Source organism: Pecten maximus, chromosome 3 (genome assembly GCF_902652985.1).
Source record: "Pecten maximus chromosome 3, xPecMax1.1, whole genome shotgun sequence".
Classification (NCBI taxonomy): domain Eukaryota; kingdom Metazoa; phylum Mollusca; class Bivalvia; order Pectinida; family Pectinidae; genus Pecten; species Pecten maximus.
In genome coordinates, this window is record NC_047017.1 from 25,018,624 (window position 1) to 25,046,102 (window position 27,479).

At 36.2% G+C, this 27,479-nt stretch overlaps 1 protein-coding gene across 1 annotated transcript in view; it reads left to right on the forward strand.

The window, feature by feature from the left end:
- The first annotated feature begins 22,336 nt into the window (after window positions 1-22,336).
- LOC117323682 overlaps window positions 22,337-27,479 on the forward strand; it is a 56,783-nt gene continuing 51,640 nt past the window's right edge. Inside the window, exon 1 of the mRNA XM_033879055.1 lies at window positions 22,337-23,467. Coding sequence (XP_033734946.1) covers window positions 23,387-23,467 — 81 coding nt within the window. The 5' untranslated portion in view covers window positions 22,337-23,386. The remainder of the gene's footprint in view (window positions 23,468-27,479) is intronic.

Consider the following 27,479-nt stretch of genomic DNA (forward strand, 5'->3'; position numbering starts at 1 on the left):
CGCTCAACTGTGGCAACATATAAATAGATAAAAAAAAAATCAAATTTATTAATTTCTACTTCATCCTATCGAATACATTCATTATACAGCGATTTATTCTGTACACGTTCATAACGACAAATCCTTCAATGATGAAACAGCATGGTGCAGTTTCATATCTATTAATCAGTAAACATTTAATATTATAACAATGAAGCTGTCTATGATATCATAGTTAATTACACTAAACAAGTAAGTAAAGTAGGGATAAACGACAAACAAAGATATAATGTTATTGACTTAAATTCATATGAGGGTTTGTATGATTGACATTGGTCAATACATGTTTTACCGTAAATACAGGAAGTGATAAAATAACCACACTCTTTCTCCTACCAGTACATTGTCATATAGGATTGATGGATACAGATGTTCGTAGGCTTGATTAATAGGTCACAGCATCCTTGTCTCGGCCCGTGCACTGACTGGAACCAGCAGAAATAAGATCCCTATCAAAGTGATAGATGAGCAAAACGTGCATGAATTTAACGTCAACTTAAACTTATAAAGAACAAAATTTCTGAATAACAATACGGGCGTTTCGTTTGATGATAAATAATGAGATGCCAACACGTAAAACAAAACCAGTATTCTTAATACACGGTATATTGTTTATATAAAAAGGTGTTATTCAAACTTGATCTTTAGTTCCAGTTTTTATTTAATTTCATTAATTATATCTGTGCAGCTTTGATACCTTATATTCTGTCGAATGCATGGTCAAAACCGCTTTCCTAAGATGAATTCATATATTTATATGAAGTTGTCTATTTCATTTATTAAGGGGTAAGTCGAGCCCCGATGATAATTTGGTGATGCTGTCAAAAACTACTCCCGCCCCTGGAATCTTCGAGACATAATTTTAATTCTTGGCTTAGTTTAGTTCCAAGCTATGTTATATATATAATGAGCTATTTGTATATTTGGATGGATACTTCTTTCAGAAACTACAGAATTGATACCATAGGTGAATTGAAACAATAGAGAATACAAATATAATAAAGAAACTGTAGTTCTAAATCTATATCAATGAAACAAGAGCAAAAAATGAAGTAAACCAATTGATATGGAGACCCCTAAAATGTGAAGTACGACCAGGTGTTCCGGTAGCGTAGGCGTCTTTTGCTCTATCGACTACACTCACCCTCTTAAACTAGGTAAAATCCTAGTACACAAAAAAAATGATTTCACGCAATTTCAAAAACAGTCTTTGGAATGAAACATTTTGCTTCGTTTTGGATACGGACCTGGTACAGGTATAAGCTCCGACGTAAAATGTCTATATGCCCTCAATACTTTTCCAATTCACATCTGACTGTCCGTTGATAGTATTCTATACCATCAATTCTTCATTCCACGTCTAAAACATTGGGTTTATTTTCCCGTTTGATTCCTTGTCACGAACTATTTTCCAAATTCTGGAATCCAATGATTCTATTTCTCACATTTTCTTTTGTTACGTAAGAATTAAAATTGTATTTCATAATTCTAAATTGCTTGCTCGACACCTTTAAAAGCCTTGTCTAGTACAACAGGAACTGTTGGGTTTTTATTTAAAACCTATATTACATCGTAAACCTTGTGTTTATCCTATCACTAAAGAGCGCCATATCATTTAAACTAATTTGTTATTTACTGCAATTATTAAAACAATTTATATGACATTTCATCGCAAGCATCAATATTTCACATGTGTCGCGGTTGGTAACTCTTTGACAGCCAAAAAGCATATCTAAATGCCCCAGCTTCCTGAATACATATAATTGATTAACATTTTTTGACCGTGTCGATCGACTATAACCTGTCAAGCTAGATATCAGGGACACTACAGGCTCCTCAACATTCGCTTACCGTCCTCTTTTCTTACAACATAACCAACAGAGACAGTTTACAACAAATCTGTATAATTTTCACAATTGTTGATTTTCCATTTCTAGATAGTATAATTCCTGCCTCCTCTATCTATAGGTATTCATGTTCTACTTGATGCGATATTCCAGAACATGTTCCCATTATCACGAATTCTGTGACTTTTGTTGACTCCTGACGGAGAAATCAACAACACAAGATTTCGAGAGATGCAGGTCGATGTTGACCTTGGTTATGACCGACGTCGTGATCATATTTAGAAATTTGTATGGCGGGTGTTGTCGATGAAGCAGAAGACGCTTACTCACCCGGAACACATGGTCTTACTTTATAAGAGTCTCCGTTTTTTTGTTCAAAGTTGCCCCTCATTTTAGCAACATTGGGTTCTAATTTTTGTTTCGTTATTTTTTCATATTAGTTTGCTTTATCATTTTGCTGCTCACAGTAAAATATGAGACAATCAAATAAACATTAAATATTCTGACCAAGATATCTGTAATTGTCGGCACCTCGTCACCAGTGAGCTCCTCGTTGGACCCTCTTCTACCTTACAAGAAAATAACTAGCACTGTCCCCTATGGATATGAGGTGAAATATTCCTTATCCTGTTGTTTATATAAATACCGATTACCAAATAATTCAAAATCAGTGATATTTTATAGTTCCTAATGTTAACATGCTTGATCATGGAAATATCTTACAAATCATGAGTACAGTTGATGAAGGCTCAATTATGCCAAACAAGGAAATAACTCTGAATCTGAAACTGTTTAATCCTTACCATTGCATACGTATGTTAATTTTGGAATCTTACTAACAATTTGCATAACAACCGCATCGTTTGTTCCAAAGTAGGACAATCTTCATTGTTCTATAATTTGATAGATGGAAATCGGTATGCTTTTATGTATGACTTTGACGGAGCAGTTGAATCTATAATAATAATGCTACTTTGGTTTGATGATTCGATGCTTTGAACAACAACATGAATAATAAGTCTCAAAGATCTCTTAATACATAAACCAGCCCTCGCCCAAGAGACATCATAACAGCGTGCCAATACTCCCATCCTTACAATTTACATTGTGATCCCCCAGGACCTTATCACACCACATATCACTCCGCAAATCATTCCGCGTATCTTTAATATCTACATTTCCTCTTCTCATTGCATCAACTACGGGATTTTTATCTGGTGAACAGTCTAGCGTACATTACATACTCAGCATTGCCGTAATGGTTATCGCCAACGTTCGCCTAGTCCGCACTGACTGTGATGTCTATCGTTGTAATGACAAGCCTACGAGTTGGGAAGGCTAGATTTATGACGTATATCCACTGGTCTTTGTTATTAAAGGCCTTGGTTTCAGGATACATAGACAATGGGGAGTATCAGAGGCAATACTAAATGGCCACAAAGGCACTTCTCTATTACATAACCGTGTAATGAATGTTCAGCTCACGTGCATTTTCATTTATATAGTGACAAAGTTCTTTTTTGCGTAAGCAGATGATACTTTCCCCTTCTGGTTTCTCCACTTTTAGCTCCAAGCATCACTGACGAGTCCTAGAAGGTATATCGTTAACAAAATGACAAAGTTCTTTTTTAGTGTAAACAGATGATAGTTTCTCCCTCTTGTTTCTCCTCTTTTTTCCCCTTAGCATCACTGCCGAGTCCGGAGCAAACAGTTGTTTGATGCAGTTTTATATTCGACATATAATACAGGTATTACCAGATTCCTGTTTAGGTGTACTTCTCACTTATATATATCAAGTACAATCGTTTGACGTAATATTCAACATAAAACGTAGCCCGTATGTGCACAGAACACTCTACATAATGATTATTACGTTTTTGCAGTCGGATTGTTTTCCATCTAGATGAGCTTCATAACTTTCCGCAGCTCTTTTCGTCATTGATGTGTTTTTTTTTCTGTTCAGTTGTTGTTTTTACCATCGGGGTTATAATTATGAATATAACTAATTGAAACAACAACAACAACACCGAACGTACAGTTACCATCAAAAGAACTTAAGTGCCAGAGCGACATACGCCCTAATTATTGATACACCTCAATTTTTCCTCATCAATTGTTTACCTGCAATTCATATTACAATGTATATACCCCATCCTTCTATACCGTTTTTGTTAAATAACTATTGGTCACATTAACAGATACATTTATATGTACAGTGTATTTACTTCCCCTTGATGTGAGTGTGACACGGATTGGTCTCTGTTTTATTATCTACATACTGTCTTTTGAGTGTATGGCCAGTAGGTACATTATGTAAGGTTTAAACAATATTAAATAGATGTACCAACATTCATTATGACCCTATCGCAATTTTGCTACTGCATCGCACTATGTATGTCGATTTAAAATCAAAATTTTGAAAATAAAATTCACCTTTGAAAGTAATGTAAAAACAATGATCAAGAGTATAGCATTCAGCAAATAGCAAAGCAATAAACTGCTATGTATAAGGTTTGTTTGTATAAATGCAGTCAAGAAAAGTGTCGCAAAGAGTCGATTGTCTTTATTGCAGAATGTTATGATCATGATTGAAACGCAAAGGAACTAATTAAGTTTATCAACTTTTAATTCTATTTGCCAATTTATTTTTACATGATAACGAAAACAATAATTAAACACTGGACTTTCTCGAAATCATTCGAAAATACTAGTTTGAACAGATACGCCTCTTGGAATCACATGCGGTGATTGAGTCTCTCCCTCCACGTAATAACGAGTGGTTAGCTTTGTTGTGAATTAGGAGGAAATGAAGGCTGACACATTTCTCTAGCGGAGAAAACATCGTAAACCACCCGTGCGTTAATTTGTATCTCTGAGTCGACAGCCAACAATAACCACCTCATATCCATAGGGGACAGTGCTAGTTATCTTCTTGTAAGGTAGAAGAGGGTCCAGCGGGGAGCTCACTGGTGACGAGGTGTTAACTTTCAAATAGATTTTATAGAACTTCAGTCAAGGGGGATGGTAGTATGCAAATGGTTGGTGTTCGAGAATTTCACGATGTAATTAACTACGACAGATGTGGTGTCAGTTTCCTTATACAGAGTGCCAGTACGTATTCCTTTACCTTCTAATGTAAATCGTAGAGCGGTTTGGAGCGACCGGGTAGTCCCAAGAGAACAACCGTCACCTCCTTTCACGAGGATACTATTTCTTAGCCGTATTTATATGTACACAGATCTCCTCTTTGAATGTGATTCCGTTGAGAGCGAATTTGCATAATTATTGTTTATATGATAACGATCGTGATTGTCCGTTTCGTTATCGTGGCATTTGACCGGGAATGTCCATCTGTCTTGTATACAGATATTGATATTTGCAGCATGGTCATATCTTCAGAAATATGAAATGGAGGGAACTGTTATTGATTTTATTTTCACATTGTAGTATTAAGCACTTAACTGCAATTGTCATTGAATCCACATCAGTCTCTTCATCAAAATAGATCGAAAATGTGATTATGGGCTGGCGTTAGGATTATGACAAGATGACAAGAATTAACTTGAGAAGCGTTAAAATAAAAATAAATCATTAAATGTATGAAAAATATTAACAACGGGTGTTTTAAGTTGTTTCCTGCATGATGTTGATATCTTCCATGGATGACGTCAATCGTCTTGTCCAGAAAGGTCATCAATGATTTTTAAACGTGTGCCTATTACACGCTTCAGAAACTTGCAGTTTATAATTGATAAACAACTAATGGGTTTAATATTATGTCATCATTAAAGTCGTTAACAGGAAGATATTGCCTTGTCTAACGGGGAATTTTATTGCAATGTATGCTAGTGTCGTAACTTAAAGCACTGTCCTAGTATGATGGAAGCAGGACATTAACAGTATTTCTAAGATAGAGTGCCATGTGATTACACGTGCCGAACATAAATCCTCGGCAATTCTATCCCTTCTCAATTAAGACGGCCTTCGCCTTGCTGTTGCGGAACTAATGAATTCTTAGGAAACACCGAATTTGAGATTGAAACATTCAATCTGAACGTAGCATGTATCCGCCTCGAGTTTTATGATGATAGGGGTCGCTACCCCTACACATTGCATACCAATATTGTCCATTCTGAAATAACCCTTCTTAGCAGAGCAGGAAATGAAATGACTCGATGACGTCATGATCACTCCCCTTTATTGATATGAATAAAACAAGACTGTACTGAAGAAAGCTATAGCACCGATATTACCTGATAAACAGTATATATTGAATGATATACATATTTTCATTAAAACGTCATATAAACTGTGTTTCCGCATCTTATTATTTGAACGTTTTGAGCGTATGTATGTGTATGGGTGTCGTGTACAAAAACGCTATGTGTTGATCATATACCTAACGCTTATCTGAGCTGTGCATTCATATTTGAATATGTTTTGTGTGCTTCCGTGTCTTATCAATAGAAAATTATATCCTCTCGTAGCAATAATACAAGTTTGTTTAACGCATACGGGGTGCTTTCGTGATTTGGAAATTGAATTTGTAATTTCCACACAATTAATTGTCTGATCACAAATAAACTTCAAATATCTGATAAATATAATACTAGGTTCAATAGTGTATATTAGGAATAGTTGGCATTGGCAAAGCAGAATCAAATTTCAAAATGGTTCAGAAATGTAAACATAATGATCAGTTTATAAACGAGGAGTCCAAATAATTAATAAACTTTGCTCTCATATCTGCTTTTCCTTCTCGGATTCCAGGGTGATGCCAGGGACCAAACATGTGGACTTGACAATGCGTTAGAACTCTAATCCGCCGTATCAGATGATACGGTACCGGAGGAGAAGTGTCCTAATAGTTTATACAATGACAATTGAACGTAGCACTACAGGGACAGGGCGCATTTCTTGTAAAGCATTTGAGAACTGTAGCATACACTTTGATGTTCTCGCTATTGATGGACGCAGGAGCAACCGATCACATGAATGAGCATCATCCTCGTGTACAGCGGTGGGATTACAGCTTAATTTTTGCGGAATGTATTTGTGTTTGAATGTCGGTGTTGCAGCATGGTAGTCATCGCGACCATTTCCTACATTTGAACGAATGAGTTTAATTCTTTGCTAACATAGCGAGACTATGGCTGTATACCTTCCTCGCTGGTAGACATTTCGAAATGGGGACTACGTGAATGCTTGCTATCCCAGGCAGCCCGGATTTTATGATCAACATCATGGAAACGTTTTCTATTTCCTTGTAGATGTTTGAGTGGCTCGATGCTCGTTAATTCGTTGTTACTACACCTGGTATCATATGTATAACGTAAACTTACCTGGATTTGTCCTAGATCCCCGTGGCGGGTGTTGTCGAAGTCGCAGACGACATTCAACCTTCTGGTCTGTTTCTGTGAAATATGTTTTCATATTTCGCCCTCTCTTTATCGGTATTGTTAGACTTACGGTTTACGATTCAATGTTGAAAATCTCTAGCTATTTTTCCCCACGACTCCATGGTTTGTCTCCTACCATTTGCATTCTTTTATGATTGGGTGCTTTATTAGAAAACAATTAAAAAAAAAAAAATAATAATACAAATATAAGAAATGAGATTTATGTTTTTAACATTCACGAGTTCATAAAAACATTGGCTTGGGGACATAATACATTAATCACGTTAGCGATTCGTGGTAAATATGTCCGGAAAATACATTCATTTAATGAAGAATCTGACAATTCATGCTGTATGAAATATTTATCGCGTACTTTTTCACGTGTATGATATAAAATCATGTATATACTGATCTATTTATACTTAGATACTATATATATACTTTTTTGATAAGTTCAAATGGAGAACTTTATTGAATTTCCAGGTGCCAGCTGTGTGTTTCTGTCACCGGTCGGATAGAGAGTTCATTGAAGAGTAACTCACTTTACTACTATTCTGTTCCATCACCAGTGTTTATTCAACTCCTCACCTTTCCCGAATCCATCACGGCATCACAATAGGCAAACTTAGACAATGGAAAAAGGATTTATGTCTCATTATACCCGTGTTGACGACGATGAATCGTATTTCAGGTCATTTCACTGAACTTTTATCACTGAAATACTCCAATCATTCAGCTAGCATAATTAGATCTTACAACTAATTCTATTGATTCAATTTTCGAAGAACTTGAAAATGTCATTTGCAATGTCCGACCTTCCCGTATCGGTAATTTCACACAGATACGGACGAGATAGTAAAAGGTTATCCATGTTGTCTAGAGTAAGAAGCATCCTTCAGTATCAGGTTTAGGTTATTCATACACCATATGGAGTTGATTTCAAACACTGCATTTTCATTTTCCGATCTTATCTACGCGATAGCGGACTGATACTAAAGAAAACTTTTGTATATAGCAATTAGCCTTGTTCTTCCGCTCGGGCATTCGCCGAGTGTCAATCACTGTCTCGTCACACTTCAAACAGATTGACAGGTGTTGAGTGGTCATTTTCTCGTTCACAGGTCAAACGATTTGTTTACTTCTCCAACTACGCACTTTACACGTGAGCAGATATGTTGCTTCTGAAGTTTCAGCATCAAACCAATCTAGAGGGTAATTTTGGTATATTTTTATCAGTCATCTTCAAGAGTCAACGTGACTAGATTGTATATATATCCTTCGTGTTGACGGAGACTTTAAACCTAAATTATAACCGGTTATCATCATTCACTTATTAAGTATAAAGTGCACGTACTTGAAATTGTTGGGTGCCAGCGGACGTTGAAAGCTTGATTAGTCAAATCAGATATCATCAATTTGTATATTATCTTATCTGTAGGCGTCGCCCCTCCCTTAGTATAAAGTAGTGCAAAAAGGGACGGATCCCCTTAATTACCGGCTATCTTTGGTCTATCCCAGTCATAGACGCTGGGCAATCAAGTTGGAGTTGATAGTCTTGTATAAGTTCTAACGAAGGTAATTCTACTCATGCACTATCCTGGTATCATATTACAGATAATTATACACACGGAAGTGGTGCCGGGGATTAATAGAACCTGGTAGGGGGGATGCCAACGAAATTAATTCGACATGTAGTACATCCAGATAGCATTGTCGATATACTAATTGACATGAAAAACAAAATAACGCCCATTGACTTTTTGTCGAAAATTCTAATTTCCGTTTCAAATCCGTGATAATTTTAACTTGGAAAATAAAAACATTGTTTAGAAGATCTGCGATACTTACGTGAAAAATTATATGTCCAGCTTCCAGAGAAACGACTCTAAAGTTGAATACATTAATTTCAATAATACCTTAAATTGTTTTGTGTTTTCATTGTCATTATCGTAATTAAGGAGATACTGACGATTGTTTTCCGCCAATTCGTTTTATTGTACCGATCATGATTACCTATCGATTTTCATTTTCAACATGTTAACATATCAATTTAAGCAAACGATGTTTTCGTTAAGAAGTATCGTACATCCTATCACAATCATGATTTTTTATGTGTTTGAATAAATGTTGGAGAATCAATTGATTTAGTGATATTTTTACCCAAATGTTGACCCAACACATACAATGTACATAAAGATAGAGAAAGTGTTTACCAAAACATTTACCCAACATATAGATAGAGTAAGAGTTAACTCAAACATTTACCCAACATATAGATAGAGTAAGAGTTAACTCAAACATTCACCCAACATATAGATAGAGTAAGAGTTAACTCAAACATTCACCCAACATATAGATAGAGTAAGAGTTAACTAAAACATTTACCAACATATAGATAGGGTAAGAGTTAACTCAAACATTTACCCAACATATAGATAGGGTAAGTGTTTACCAAAACATTTACCCAATATATAGATAGAGTAAGAGTTAACTCAAACATTTACCCAACATATAGATAGGGTAAGTGTTTACCAAAACATTTACCCAACATATAGATAGAGTAAGAGTTTACTCAAACATTTACCCAACATATAGATAGAGTAAGAGTTAACTCAAACATTTTCCCAACATACAGATAGGGTAAGTGTTTACCAAAACATTTACCCAACATATAGATAGAGTAAGAGTTAACTCAAACATTTTCCCAACATACAGATAGGGTAAGTGTTTACCAAAACATTTACCCAACATATAGATAGAGTAAGAGTTAACTCAAACATTTACCCAACATATAGATAGGGTAAGTGTTTACCAAAACATTTACCCAACATATAGATAGAGTAAGAGTTTACTCAAACATTTACCCAACATATAGATAGAGTAAGAGTTAACTAAAACATTTACCCAACATATAGATAGGGTAAGTATTTACCAAAACATTACCCAACATATAGATAGAGTAAAAGTTAACTCAAACATTTACTCAACATATAGATAGAGTAAAAGTTAACTCAAACATTTACCTAACATATAGATAGAGTAAGAGTTAACTCAAACGTTTACCAACATATAGATAGAGTAAGTTAACTCAAACGTTTACCAACATATAGATAGAGTAAGAGTTAACTCAAACATTTACCAACATATAGATAGAGTAAGAGTTAACTCAAACATTCACCCAACATATAGATAGAGTAAGAGTTAACTCAAACATTCACCCAACATATAGATAGAGTAAGAGTTAACTAAAACATTTACCAACATATAGATAGGGTAAGTGTTTACCAAAACATTTACCCAATATATAGATAGAGTAAGAGTTAACTCAAACATTTACCCAACATATAGATAGGGTAAGTGTTTACCAAAACATTTACCCAACATATAGAGAGAGTAAGAGTTTACTCAAACATTTACCCAACATATAGATAGAGTAAGAGTTAACTCAAACATTTTCCCAACATACAGATAGGGTAAGTGTTTACCAAAACATTTACCCAATATATAGATAGAGTAAGAGTTAACTCAAACATTTACCCAACATATAGATAGGGTAAGTGTTTACCAAAACAATTACCCAACATATAGATAGAGTAAGAGTTTACTCAAACATTTACCCAACATATAGATAGAGTAAGAGTTAACTCAAACATTTTCCCAACATACAGATAGGGTAAGTGTTTACAAAAACATTTACCCAACATATAGATAGAGTAAGAGTTTACTCAAACATTTACCCAACATATAGATAGAGTAAGAGTTTGCCTTACGTATAGATGGAAATAGAGTTTATCCAAACATTTACCTAATATAAGAATGATTAAGTGTTTACCTTAAGTGTTGATTTAGCGATATTTTTACCAAAATGTTGACCGAACACATACAATGTACATAAAGATAGAGAAAGTGTTTACCAAAACATTTACCCAACATATAGATAGAGTAAGAGTTAACTCAAACATTTACCCAACATATAGATAGGGTAAGTGTTTACCAAAACATTTACCCAACATATAGATAGAGTAAGAGTTAACTCAAACATTTACCCAACATATAGATAGGGTAAGTATTTACCAAAACATTTACCCAACATATAGATAGAGTAAGAGTTAACTCAAACATTTACCCAACATATAGATAGAGTAAGAGTTTGCCTTACGTATAGATGGAAATAGAGTTTATCCAAACATTTACCTAATATAAGAATGATTAAGTGTTTACCTAAAGACTTACCAAACATATAAATAGAGTGAGTGTTAACCTAAACATTTACCCAACATATAGACAGAGTAAGTGTTCTCTACGGACAACGTATTTCAGTCTATTGCATGTACTTGATTTATGTCATTTTGCTTTAAATGACAGCCCATTGGCGAATATACATGTACATGGAATTATATACCGCTATAGTTTTAACGTACATTCAATACATATGATAATGCACGTAATCTCATGAAAATTGGAAAAATAAAAATTATCTATCTATCTATAGCATTTTGATTTTCCTATTGTTTAAAAAAAATGAGTAAATCATCTCATAATCCGAAAGAAATTCAAGAACTAGCAGCCGTGTTGTTCATTAGGGTCATTCGGTACCCGGATGTAGAATAATACAGGTACGTTACAATACATCTATCATTCCACGTACTGTTTGACTTGTTTATAATGATTCTTCTACGTCACTCGCCGTGCATCGTACAGAAACACCCTAACTGGAAAAGCCAATGCCATATTCTAAAGGTTCAGTGACGGATCTAAACGGCCTTTGTGTGTGTGTATTCGAGAATTGCCTCATTTGTTGGTTAAACTATAGTGTTAGCAACTCAGCTCTCTCTAATAACAAACTTCACCCCACCAGGCGAAAATCTTCTTTGTGATTGGTTACGCATTGTATCCGCTCATGCGTGATGGCTTGTGAGTACATGAACTCACACTGTTTACGTTTTTGGTTTTTTTCTGTTGTATTTAGCAAACATATGACGTAAACACGATTTTCAACAAAAAAAGACTTTTTTAAGTCTATTGTTTCAATGAATTTAATCCATATGTATCTGGTTTCACGTGTAGTATCATGGAAACTAAGGTGTAGGCGTATATTGTACGTACGACTGGAAACACATGTTTATCGCTCAATTTAACTCGCTGATCAAATCGGCTTCAGGATATCCATGTCTGAGATAGGCCCTACAAAATGCATAATCGCCTGGTTCCTGGCCTGAGATAGACCGGAAAAATGAGCGTTTATATCCTATACTGATATAGACCCCACAAAATACACCATCCAAAATTTCCGATTTTGCGCGGATAGCCCAAGGCTGCATTCGTTGTCAATGCATCCTCACCACAAACACGTCGGCTGTCGTCTGCTGCATTTGTTATCGCATTCATAATTCCATTATTCACGGCGTAATCCTTTGTGCAAATTTCGTCGCCTTCTAATTATACCTAAATCATTACAAAAGAGTCCAATTTTAACGCAGTCCAGTCGATAATACAAATGTGCACGCGGTGAACTCGTAGATGTATCTGCTTGATGTTTCTCTGTAATTTAATCAGGGATTACTCGATGTCTTATCTCACTCGAAACGTGTTATAATCGCGAGCTTCATCAGTGTAACAATTAATGTAGTTTCCCACTAATTCTGAGATAGCATATCGCGTGTAGTACCGGGTAAGGTAACATAAATAAATGACACATTACAAAAAAGGTAAACAAATTAATGGCAACACGTGCTACCTCACTAATTATTCCCAAACGCGCTGGTAATATACTTATATTTCTTAAGACACATTTCAAGAAGAAATCTATTTGAAAATCTTTTTTTTTCTTTTTCTTTTCTTTTCTGCTAATAATAACTTATTCTGTCTTTGTAAATATAACACCAAATACCCTTTGAAACATAATTAATCGGTTTGTATATAACTTGCAACTTGGCGGTTATAGTATTCTTTCTCGGGTATCCTTGCTACTCCGTATTAGAAGACAAATGCAATTAACTTCATCCAAAGGGCTCCTTGTTTTTCTTCCCTTCATTTTTCGCCATGACGTAGCCGGTTCCTAATTAGAGTAAATTAACCGTTCTTCGAGGAACAAGAGTAAAGCTGTATATTGGAACAAAGTTCTAGACCATGCTTATTTCTTCTGGCAATGATATTGCTACACAGTTGGATATATTTAGGCTATAAATCTGCTTTTATTTTCCACGCGTATGTAATCTTTCATTGTTATTTTGTAAAACCTATTCAGCTTCTGGGCTAATCAGGAAATCGAAAATTCTCTCCGGAGTTGATATATTCAAATTGCTTATGTCTCGTATATAGGTGCATTGTAGGTACACATACATATGTATGCACATTTCGCTGGAACAGAATTTCTCCCTAGAGAACTGCCACAACAGCCAAAGTCAATTAAACTTTGCCATTTGCATTGGAAATTAGACCGACTTTGTAGGATACAATATCTACTTGTAACACGACAGAGGACTACTTACACCAACCTGTATTCCTCCGAGAGATAACCAAGCCACACGTCCACGGTACAGTGGCCTTTATAAAGGATAAAATCATCAAGTTCCAGCGATTGATCATGCATTCATTATTGGCTCCAAAAATAGATTCTTTAGTCCTAAAATCGGCTTCGTATCTTAAACGAATAGAGATCACAAGGCGTAAATCTTGAATAATGACAATATGAAGAGGTCCTAGCTTCGGAACAAAAGAATATGGATGTCGGACAAATAGGAACTGTATATTGCGGTGTTCAATAGGACGGCTGGAAACATTTGATCACGGGCGAGGCTATCGGAGAGATCAACGGTAATGGTGCATACATGCATTGGCGTCTTATATAACTAAACAAATGTAGTTTGGATACCTACACCATAGTCTGACGAAGCATTCGACATCCCGTGGGACCATTATCCCTGATTAGGTAGACACAATAAACCAGCATGTTAGTACGTCGCTACAAAATGTGAATCTGTAGAAATGTAATGGAATGTAAAGTTAATTTCAGTTCGACATCTTTCCAGATACAAACTAATGCATATCTCGATTGAAATTTAAAATTATGTTATCAAGAAAACGAAAAAGCTTTTAAAATAATCAAATTCAACAAAACAATGAAACTTCAACAGAGCACTAGAGGATATCTTTTGGAGAAAGAAAAAACGGGAAAATGAGTTAATCTAAAATAGAACACATAAAGCGATTGCTGATACTGTAGATGAATCTTTATCGAATCAACACTTTAATTAATTTCACCCACAAAGATACGATAGATGCTATGTAGCTTGACCTCCTGTCCCCAGAATGTAAAAATTATCAATAAAATTGAGCTTTATTAATTTGGGCGCTTGGATATGTCTGATTCTACTGGAGGATATAATCCGGCATTAGGATTTAGCTGAACAATTCTTAATGAAAAATGTAGTGGCTGGTAGGGGCTGGTGGTCAGTCTAGATGCTGCGATCCTTTACTCTCTGTTTGTTTTCAAGAAATTTCTTATTCATCTAGATCGGAAAAAATATTAATAATATGTAAAAATGAATATACCACTCGGTATGTGTATTATTACCAGGAAGGCTTTCAAGAACTTGCATGTGTGCGTTACTTGGGCTGAATTTTCTATGTATTTCTATCGAGAATGAACTTCCTTCCTTACAGACAGATTAATCAACATTGTTTTACTGCAATGCTTTACTCTACATCTGCGTGTTAAGACTATTGTCCATTTTCAATAATTGAATAACCATGTACCATTTACCGATAGATTGCGTAGTTTAACTCGTCTAGATGGTATAAGACAAAGGGCACCGTCAGTCTGATTAATATCAAGATATGTACATGCAAACTTAACGCTATCTGCGTCAACTCGGCGAAAAATTTCCCCAAAAGCGGGATAACAGAAGGGTATGGAAACATATCTCGCAGTAATATAAAACATCTTTATGACATTATCACAAGATGATTTTCGTCAGATATGGAGCTTCCTCCCTGCCTCGGGTGTTTCCGCCAGTGTACGGAGTGGGTAAAACCGTCAGCCTTAGGACAGTATCATCATCTGAACAGAAATATCTTCTTTTTAAACTCATAGAAGAGCAGTGTGATAATTGCCGTATGATATAAGGATTAATGGATTTCGTGTTGTAGAGAATTGCATAAGGCTGACTCAACTCTGGCCTAAGGCGAAGGAAAGACACACTGATGGCGCATCATAGAAAAACGGAACACTTTCGTGTGATAAAATATTCATGTTATAATGTTCTTTTCCTTCCGGTCGTATAATTATATAGCTCTGCTACTTCTTTTAGGTTTTAATTTCAATAAAACCTTTTCAAAACCTTTTTTTTCAATATCCCTTTCATAGGTGTATTATGATAACCTAATACCGATTACATTGCCCGAGGTTTCCGTTCCCGATTCCATTAAATGTACGAAAAAGGTCATAACATGTGTAATTATCACCTAATTGTGATGAAATCTTAAAGGTAATTAGGTAATGAAAGTCGTAGAGTTATTTAGAAGCAGTATTGAAAAGAATGTGTAAGACATTTTCTGGCTTTATTGAATTTTAAAATAATCCTGCGGGAGTTCAATTGATTCAAGAGTCGCTACGATACGTACACTGTCACGATTGCATAAAATTATAACCCCTGGAGATCACAACCGCTATGATTAAAACAATACTTACTCGATTTTTATAACCGCGGTTCAGTTAAAAGAAAATAAATTGGAATAGATATATCAATATAATAACCGAGCATGTTAAAAGTAGGGTTTTCAATATCACTCCATAGAAGATAAATAAGGAAGAATTTGTATAAACAGAAAAAAAAGAAGATAGATTTGTCTGCAACATTTTATGTATTTTAAATGACACAATCGCCTGTTAAACGTATGCTCTTATGTGTACAATTGTATCAATTATATAGTCAATCAATTGCAGACTCCTAGAAAAGAGAATGCAAGTTTGATGTCTGTAATATAGATAAATACGTTTTTAAAACCAAAATGACACATTGGAATCGGGATGCATGTTGCGTGTGAAAACATAAAGGACTGCGTTCCACAAACGACTACATCAAAGTCACGGTTTCCTTTGGAAGTTTTAAGATTGTATATTTAAGCATAAATCGATGAGTTTCTTTATGTAAGCACTATGCAGCAAAATATCATCATGGGGGGTTTTACAATAAGAGGCTTAGTCAATATGTTTCAGTGTGTCATTCCCACTGACGGGAGGTTGCCGTAATCCTACGTCCGTGATCACGTGTTATATTTACACTACATTTATAAATTGAATAAGCAGATCTACTCCGAGAAAAGAAACATTTCATCCAACATCGTTTTACTTCCTTACCCGGGTATCCTTCCGATTTGTTAATGCACTAGTAAATGGTATATGACGTCCAACCTTTTAAAGGAATGCTGTGTGCAGTTTTCAATATTCATGATGTCATGACGATATGCGTTTCTGGACGTAATCCATGATTCGCGTTAGGGACTCTTAGAAAATGTGTTGCTATTATTATTCAATATTATGATATATTTAAACTAAAACTTGACAATTTTTATTTCTGGCGCTTTTATCTTTTAATGACGTCAGATAGATCACATTTTTCCAGGGTAAAATGTCAGACAATTCGTCATACGGTCATAGAAACAAGTCTAGCAATTACTCGAGCAAAAATGAATTTCAATCAACATGCACATTTTTTAATTTTGAAATCTTTACCGTTTAATGTTACGCTTGTTAATGGTAACATTTGTTACGACATACGAGGGATGATTGATATGTTGTGAGCCTCGTATTGAAGGAGGTTCTCAATGACGTTCTATATAGGGCCGTGTACCTAAGGACTGGTCTCATTTGGTTAATTTATATCAACGAGGTAGCACTCTAAAGTAAACATGACAAGCGGCTTTTGCAAAATGGACAAAATCGGTGAAAGAGCAGTGATCCGATATTTGCATAAAAATAAGTTCTAACATCTAAGGATATCCATAATTATATGGTAGCAACAATATGGAAAGATGCCCTTTCATATGCTACAGTGAAAAGGTGTGTCCGGACAATGCTCCTGTTCACAAGTCTGTCATTGCCATGGCTGTCATTCACGATTGTGGCTTTAAATTGAATGAATATCCGCCTTATTCATCTAATTTCACTCCATCAGACTTTCATCTATTTCCAAACCTGAAAACAGCTATCTCAGGCACCCACTTTCAATCCGATGATGACGTCATACATGCAGTGGATGACTTTCTGAACAGCCCAGAAAAGAAGTTCTGTAAAAGTAGCATTGATGCCCTTAAACACCACAGGCAAAAGTGTATAGATACTGAAGAGGATTGTGTTGAAAAATAATACAATATTTCCGGCAAAATTCAAATCCTTCAATATGAGGCTCACAACATATTTATTTGCCCTCGTATAATCTAAAGTTGCTATGGCGATTTTTTCAAACTTTTACAACAAACTTAGGTGACGTCAACCCGTGATCTACGTAAAAAGTATTTCACAAATGGCGTTGAAATAAGACGATATTGTTAGTGATATTCTATGGTAGGTCCAATGTATATACGTATCGTAATATATCGTAACTACTTTGGTGATCCAAATAGATTTAATGCCATGTGTTCTTATCATCTGATCATGTCTTATTGTGGTCGTAAGGGCAAATGTAGTTTAGTTTAAAAGTGACTATATCAATTGATCACCTAAGGTTTCGGTCATTTATATAGGCTGAGATAACAAACTTATATTGTCCTATGTTAATAGCCTTAACGTATGCAACAATTGTTTTGCGCGGTACTTTTAAGACCAAGCGATTTTTATTTCTTGAGTTAAAACTTAAAATGTAATCATGAAATAGCATAGCATTATATTCCATCTTTGTATCTTCACCAGGAACCAACACATCATGACTTTAGTGTCATTTCAAGGATCGAACATAGTCTGACACTCTGTATAGTCTTTGGTGTCAACAGCAGGGTGCAACATTGGTTGACACTCTGTGTTGTATTTGGTGTCATCACTATGGTCCAACCTAGTCTGACACTCTGTGTTGTATTTGGTGTCATCACTAGGGTCCAACATAGTGTGACACTCCGTGTCACCGGTAAGATCCGATATAGTTTGACACTCTGTGTTGTATTTGGTGTCACCACTATGGTCCAACATAGTCTGACAGTCCGTGTTGTATTTGGTGTCATCACTATGGTCCAGCATAGCCTTACACTCCATGTCGTCTTTGGTGTCATCACTATGGTCCAACATAGTCTTACACTCCGTGTTGTATTTGGTGTCACTACTAGGATCCGACATAGTCTGACACTCCGTGTTGTCTTTGGTGTCTTCACTTGGGTCCAACATATTCTGGCTTTCGTGTTGTCTTTGGTGTCATCGATCAATATAGTCCTACATAGACTGACACTTCTTGTTGTATTTGGCGCCAACTGATCATCATCATTCAATGCTGCCATCTGATGGCTTCGTTGTTAGTACATGAGCATGGTAAAAATACTGAACGCTATCAACAACGTTTTATTGCTGGCTTGAGTGGTTGTTCAACTAAGCCTTTATAAAACTTTCTACCATTCTTCGTTCAATTAAGTCAGGACTGCAGTCCTAGTGGGATTCTGTTTACTGCAGAAATAGAGTCAATGGTTTGTGGATTGTGAAAAATTCCAAAGATCTTTTTATTAATCTTGAACATTCGCTGCTAAAGAACGTTTCTTTCATCCATTTTTCTACTCTATACGTACACTACCTTTCCCAATTCAAATTTAAGGTGTGCCTTTCATCTCTTGTTATGGCAGCTTTCTTTTCCAAGAAAGGCAAATGGCGTAAACAGTAAACAGTTACGAACTCTACGGAATCTTATTTCCTAAACCATATACGGCCAATATAAAATCGTAAGAATAATTTAATTTTTTTTGAGTTGGTGACGAGAGGTGACAAGAGGTGACGAGAGCTTACAACAGACTATTGAAATACCCGTGGGAACAAACTACTTCTGTTGGCTGACGTGTTTTCATACAAAGTTGATTATATTGATGTTTTGAGCTGATCAAAACAGGTACATTATTGTAACACAGACATTGAAAAGTCCTTCAAGTTCATCTAAAGATATTGTATATCGACGATGTGTTATCTTCAAATAACAAAACCTTTATTGGCCATGTCGATATAATATATCGTGTGGAACTTGAAATCAAAGATACCACAGACTCCTCAACAGCAGTCGCATACCTCGATGTTTTCTCGCAACGTTACCAATAGGGACAGCTTACAACTATGATGTATGATAATCGCGATGATTTAAATTTTCCAGTTGTCAATTTTCCCTTTCTAGAAAGTAACATTACTTCATCCCCCACCAATGGTATTTACATATCCTGATTCGATATATAAGATTGTTTACCCATTTTCACGATTTCCGTGACAGATGTCGACTATCGATAATATTATATTTCCTTATGAGATATGAAAATTGTTTGTTGTTGATATGCCTAGTGGTTCCGTTGTCACCACCCTGATTCTCATTTGAGACCGTCACTTAACCCAGATTTGATTTAGATTTGTATGATGTGTGTTGTCGATAAAACAGAAGACGTTTCTTCTTCCGGAGCATCTGGTCGTATTATCTTTGTACTTTTTTATGAGTCTCCATCCAGATATACAAAAAAATGTATATATATATATATTATCATTACATTTTTACCAGTGTAATATCGAAAAATATTCATTCAATAAAAGTGATATTTTTCACTAGTGAAAAATATCACTTTTTCTGATTGGACCAATCAGAACACTGCTTACAAACGACAAGGGGGTGGAGGGATTAAGAATGGCATATAGCTCTCCGTCATATTATATGACGTCATACTGCAAGATAGAATGCATAACGTCATGATTTGGCGTACATTTGTGAGCCGTTGACACGGGACCGAAATGAATTCTGGGAGAGATCGAGCTATCTCGGTATATTTTGCTATAAGATGTAATAAACAGAATATTCATATTTCACTCGTGAGGCAAATATTTTGATATTTTCACTCGTGCGTAATATATTCGCTATTACTGAAGACACTGTTAGATATCCTCTATATAGTTTGCCATCCTCTAACCAATTTTGTGTTTGAATTAGGATTTCGTTATTATGTCAGTATTCTGGTATTCTTTGTTGTTTTTGTAGCCGAGAGAGAAAATTATATACATATGCTGTAATGGAAGCAGCGATGACTGGCTACAAGAGGTACGGTAAACAAGACGACAACCCTCTGTTGTGTGGGAACTCATTTTCATAACGATAAACCATACAATGTTATACAACAAGCCAGAAAGGATACATTGTTCAAACTCGCTTCTAATATATTCAGACTTGCAAATGGATTCGATATTCTAAGAATCTTTTTTTTCTAAATATTGTCTGGGATATGAAAACAAAATAGTCTGATCGTATGAGTATTCTGTTTGTATCAGATACATCAGTTATAATACGGTTAGATACAATAGCATTGTGTTCCTTTCGATTCTGTGTTGTTCAGTTTATTTGCGAGAATGAAAGAATATGTACCTCTTAATAAATAAGAGACTAAACAACCATCAACTATGTCTTGAATTAAAACAATGTTTAGGACAGCATAACTTCTTAGTTGTAAACCAGTATTAACAGTTTCTACATTAAAACACTACAAACAGGGACCATATGTTGCCAGTACGGGACACATCGTGTATAGTCTGGTTCTAGACTTTTTATTTAGACGTAACAGCGGGCATTTACTCGCAGCTTATTGGATGGCCCATGGGGGCTTATATTATACGTCGTTAGCCAATTTACACCTCCTCTACGCAGTGACGCTGTAGAATCCTACGCAGTGCGTGGTCTCCTAGGAACCATTTCTACCCAACCTTCAGAATTTCATTCATCAAAGCGTTGAGTTAACAATGAAGGCTGATTTTACAGACGAATAACAGGAGACTGTAAAGCAGAATTTAACCTACCTCATAGAGTTGCTTTAAACACCAGGTTTTAGATAATTATATTATATATATTCGCCATTTTATGTTGTACAAAACACGTGTTGGTAGAATTTCTGTCGAGGCTGATCAGGCTGCTAGTACATTGACGTAGGCACTTGTAAAGAAAAGACCTTTCTTATCGCACTGCATGATTAGAAGCGGTTATTTTCCTCCATGCTGTCTGATATAATTAGGAAAATTATTAAAAACTGATTCTTTTATTTCCTCTTCTTTAACTTACTTTTATGTTTTGTCGATATATCATTAGCTGTCCGCCTGTGTATGACCCTGTTGCGAGGATGTTAGACTTGGAACAAAACAAAAACGGACTATATGTATAACACCCCTAGTCGTTAGTACCGTGATCGTACTATGTACAGTGTTGAGTGACAGACCATCATCAATAATAGACAACACATCACTTACATATCGCTTAATTTGTTAAAACGTTTGATGCTTTGACTATCGTATACTGGTACTAAAGTAAAGGGAGAAATAATGGCAAGTTAGTCTCGTCAATAATGGATGTTAATGCCCGGGCTGTGCGGGACTACTATAGTGTTTAGATGGAATACACATATTATACAGGACTTCGGACACGAGCCAGCTAACAGGCTAGGTCGGCCAAGGTAATCACCCTCCTCATAAGACACTGAAGAATATTGGTCAACAATGCAGATAACAACATAGATAGGACAATGTGTATTTATTCTATAATTTGGAGTGTTCCGTCCTTCCAACAGATATAATGCAACTAACAATGCAAATAAGAACAAACTTAGGGTTATATACTAAGGTTATCTAACATAATGATATATATCTCAGATAGGTAAGTATGTGCTACTCAATTTATATTACGAAATTGTGGCCATCATTTAAATGACTCCCGGCTATCGTCCTATCGGTCAGAGCCATACGTTTCATATATTTGGAGCTTCCTGCATGGTTACGTGCATCAACCAAGTGTAAACAAATACAGAATTTACGGTTTCTCTGTGGAACCATTAGTGATCGTAAACACTGAAATAGCCGGACGAAAGTGAGATTAGTGTAGCTACATCAAACATTCATACATCTGATAATATGTAGTCTTAATAGGCCGCGGTGAAGCGCATGTACCGCTATCGTTATTGTGAGTAATTCTTTATGTCGTGTTTTTACATAATCGAACAGGTTACATATTGACAATGTAAGTAATTTGTTGGTTATCAGTATTGTCAACGTTACGTTCCGCAGTCCCCGTACAGCGGAGGGAAAATCTTTGCCAGTCATCTGTAGCGCAGGCAGGGGTGAGAGTGGATCTGGTATAACCTGGCAGTCGATCTATGATACACCGCATTTCAGCGCCGTGGCTGCTCAGCTTCGGAATCTTGACTTGGAGCGGCTCCGTGAACCATTCCAGCAATGGTATCGTATACGTACGATATCCAGTATACTAGTACTGTCAATACAATATATTAGACCGATCAGGAATATACTTGGCGTGCCGTAATGATACCGGTAGTCGGTAGATTGTATGTCTATTTAAAGGTTTGGTGAGAAAAGGAAAGTATCACTGAGCTATTGTTGTACTACACTGCTCGGGGTTTTTGACACTGGCAGAACTATTAATTGGAACATTAAACATTCACGGGAGGTGACACTAAAGGTCTATAGAGGACTTCTGGAATTACCTCCATGTCCCGGACAGCTGGTGGGGCGCCTTATAACTACCGTGCGCCCTCAACTGTAGCGCTCATACCTAGCGTTGACATATCCAGTCCCTGTAGCATACGTATAGGAGATAATACTATTTGTGTGTGAAAAAAACCTACATCTGTGACAGTCGGCTTACTTCTACGTGAATTGTGTGCAGGTCTATCATTGTGTGTAACACATGCTCATGACGTTCGTGTCTAGTGAACGAAATATTTGATTTATAAAAATATATATCAATACAACGGAATATAAGGGCTTTGATGGATATAACAATGGCCCGAATAACTGTAGTTTTTGAGTATACATTCCAGAGTTCCCTACGCATTCGGAACTAGTTTTAGCTGTGGATTTTACGTTCATGGAACCATATAGTAATGGGATATGGAGATGTCCCTGTTCGGATTCTTACCCTGGCCGCTATGGGATTGATCATAAAAATCCTCATTGACGCTAAGGTTGGTACATTATATTTATTTTTCATGAAAAAAAAAAATATATATACATTTTCAGCAAAAAAGTCGAAGCTGACACCGCAATACCTCATAAAACTACGAAAAAATCGTTTATTGTGATATATAGGATTATAAAAATGATAAACAGTAAAGAAGATATTGCCATTTCTTTTAAAATACATAATAAATATATTGGTTCTCGGCGTACTGTACACGTGGGACCCATTAAGTTCCAAATGATACTGGAAATATGTAAGGAATATCGTTTTGTTTGTCAACCTAAATTATGTTTTCTTTGAAAACAAGGGTATCCGACTACAACGATACGCCGTCTATCAACTGGCCGACAATGCACCTGTTTTTCCCATACACTTTGTATAGCCGTCGCCCTCTGCTGTGACGGGACCTTTTCAACAGGCATCTCGGGGACTTCCGTGTTATTTAAATTTACACCATGCATTTAATATACATCAACACTCATTAGTGGGGCCAACCCAAACTTTCCCTCCGCCACCCTTGGTGTCGCAGTGTTTGTGTAAACACTCTCTGTATTTTTATACACATCCGTCAAACTTTGTCAAACAAATTGCAGCCTTGGTTATTTTTACTAATAAATTGTTACTGGGTCAGGCATAGGCCGTGATATGACCCCAGGGGACTTGCCCGTGACCCCCGGGTCAAACTAACTCGTCTTATCTCCCCGTAGTATGGAGTTTTACATCTGTAAGGGCAGGTGCACTGGCTACTGCCTGTGGCAGCTACGATAAACTCAGCAGTAAGCTCCACTTGACAGTCGAAACGTCAGAAAACTTTTCATCTACATCAGATTGACTTAATCTAGTATAGTGTAGCGTCGTAAAGAACGACTCTGATGACAGATCTCTCGCGGGCGACAGTGGCGATGTGACAGAGAAGCTAGAGACAAAAGACAATATTGTCTGTAAAATAAAACAAAAATCGTGCGACAAAAGCTCTTGTCAAAAATTGTCATTTTTAGAAATAAGTTGATAGCCTGTAACTAATAAGTTTAGTCTTCCTGGGGAAATTATAATTGTAAAGGACAATGTGTTCTATACCCTCGCAAGAACGAGCGTTGGAGGTCTTTCTGTTTCTCCATTCATCCCCGAGACGTGCTAGAGTTGTTAGGCCAAGCAGTTCATTGTGTCAGTCTGTCGGAAGTGGAGTTGATGAGGAGATTTAGACAGGAGAGCTCCACTGGCCCTTCCGGCTGTCACATGTCCCTGCTATGAACATGTCGATAATCATGTGCATTGGTCGAATGCACTCAAACTATGTGTTAACGAACGTGTCGACAAGACAAGGCAAGATGCAGAGGGGTTAAATTTTGGTCGATTATCTTTTGTAGTATACTTTATGATCAAAAACATCTACTTAACAAACAAAATATTTACACAAACCCTGAGCAAAATAAATCCGTTCCTAATATTATAGTCTCAACCTATGTTTCCCAATTTTGACACATGGTATTAAATGTGAGAAGAGATTGGATTGAAAGGATTTGAAATACTTTGATCTATAGTAGATATGAAAGGTTATTTGAGCTCAGAATATGACAGTGTGTAGGGTCCCCAGTGAATGTCACCAAAGCTTTAAGTCTTACTTTTATTCAAATAAATATTATAAAGGCCCGAGAAGCTGATATCTATGTATTTGATCAACTTGACCACATCGGCACTCCGTTTAATGTGACAAAACCCTCGAGGCCGGTAATTGTAAACGTGATCGTCCCATCGTTTACAATTAGAAGATAGCACGTTTAGTGTGGTATATATAATAACTAGGGTCGTTTTCGCGAACGTCTCAAATATTCAAATCACAAAGAAAACTGCAAAGATGTTTTATTAAACACACGATTTGTGTAGGAAACAACAAAAGGATCGGGCTGTTGTACTCAAACCAACCTTAATAAATATGTCGTTTGCAAAGTTTCATCGCTCGAGTAAAAGACATGTCGTATGGCGAATATGATGCTTAATGAGATAAAGTTGGCCTGGTTTAACAAAGGCAAAGGGAAGCTTTTATTCATCAGTGAGGAGCATTGTGTTCCCCGCGCTTTGTATGGTCATAGTACGTTTTTATTGTATATCTGTAGTAATTACTGTAAAAAAGGATAAACATATCGGCCGAGAATACGAATCAGACAAAAAAGGAAAATCTCTAATTGTCATGCTTGTATAAAGGTGTGCCAGAAGATATTACAGGGATTGAACTGTTGATAAGTAGAGAATCGGATCAGGCTACACATCCGGAGTAATGTCATTATTGTTTATATTATTGTATATGAACCTTACATACAGTTCAAGGTTATCAAAGTAAAAAGTAGATTTACACGTATAGGAATTGTATTTGTAAAATTAGAAGGCTGTGAACAAACAAATACACATTGAATAGTATATTTGAGAACTTGATTGACCTTATTATTTTTTTCTGAGTTTATCGACCTGTTAATTGTTAAGAATAATATTATTTTGAAATCGATACCTTAATGACCAATAGAAAATCCATGTACTATTGTGCTACATGAATTGTGGAAAATTCGTGAAAGTCTTTCAATACAGTTTTCTTCACTTCTAGCCGATAATCCTATTGTTCTATAGTTCTGGTCTGGTATATCACAATGCGCATGATTAAATAACCCTTCAATTTATCCTCTTTATAAACATCTGGTGTCAGAAAGTCAATAGGAGATTCCGGCTCCTTTCACCAAGTCCGTTTTGTTGTTTAGTTAGCAATGTTTACAGATCGATGGCTGAGTAAATAAATTGTTTGATGTCGCTGTCGGCGTCCTCAGAACGACACATACTTCTGTAGTGTTACCAGAAACACCGTATTAACACAGAGTCTATTATTTACAAGTCCTATGAGGGTTTTTTCATTTACTTATTTGCTATATAAATGTCTATACGCGCGAGAAGCGCCACAGCACCACAAGAAGCGGATTATAGCCGTTAATTGAATTAATTCTAGACATTTGAACTTCTTAAAATCTCATGCCAGGGAGATGTTAAATTATTCCTTCGGAAACACACCATGTAATCAAATAAGAAGAACGTATTTCAATCCAATTCCAGACATTTACAGACAAATACAAAGAGTAGACATGGAATGTCTTTCTTCTAAAATTTAATATTAGGGGAAGTGGTTCAGCAAGGTCCAAACGGATAATTATCAGGATGAGGGAGGCCTTATCCTTCATGGTTTGAATTAGCAATACACTGTTGTTTGTTATGCAATAAACACAACAAGTTCGTGCATAATTCATCCGTACGTGTGTGAGGAAAGTTCCAGGGCATCACAAGCCTTGTTAAACAGACTAGAGAACACAGACCAGCAGCTTTTATTAACTACATGTGGAGATATAATAACTAGGGTAGAGGTTATAATGTCTAGATCTCATTATTTACATATGTCATATACATGTCAGTGCATTTGTTAGCCACGTTTAACACCAGCTGATACCATACAACTTCGGACGCGGAGTAACTAGCAGCTCGTGTACTGCCTCTATGAGATCGAACTATGTCCGTAAAATCCTACTTTTTGTAAGGTGCCCTGTCACCGTGTGAGCGTACTGATGTCAGTCAATTTCATTACACTCGGGGAGATTGTATTTAAGGGGCATGTCAGCTTTTATGAAACTTTTAAAACCATATAGATTGGCTTGTGTCTACTTAGGTTGTGTTTTTTTCCGATAGCGACAACCGTTAACTGAACTGGCATATCGGACAAAACGAGTCCAGATGTCAGGAGTGTTATCTCTTGAATACAATTGACGAGACGTTCATCGATGCAGTGACGCGAAATGCCAGCGTGTTTCTGTAAACATATACTGTAGGACAGTACCAGAGGCCTGATCCAGGTCCCACTGTTTGGTAGCGATGCATTCCTCTCTCCCAGCACTCCACCTCCTCCCTCCTCCTCCCATACTTCAAACATCACCGTGCTACTCACTAAAGTTATTTCTCTCCTACAGCATAATATTCTAAAAGAAATA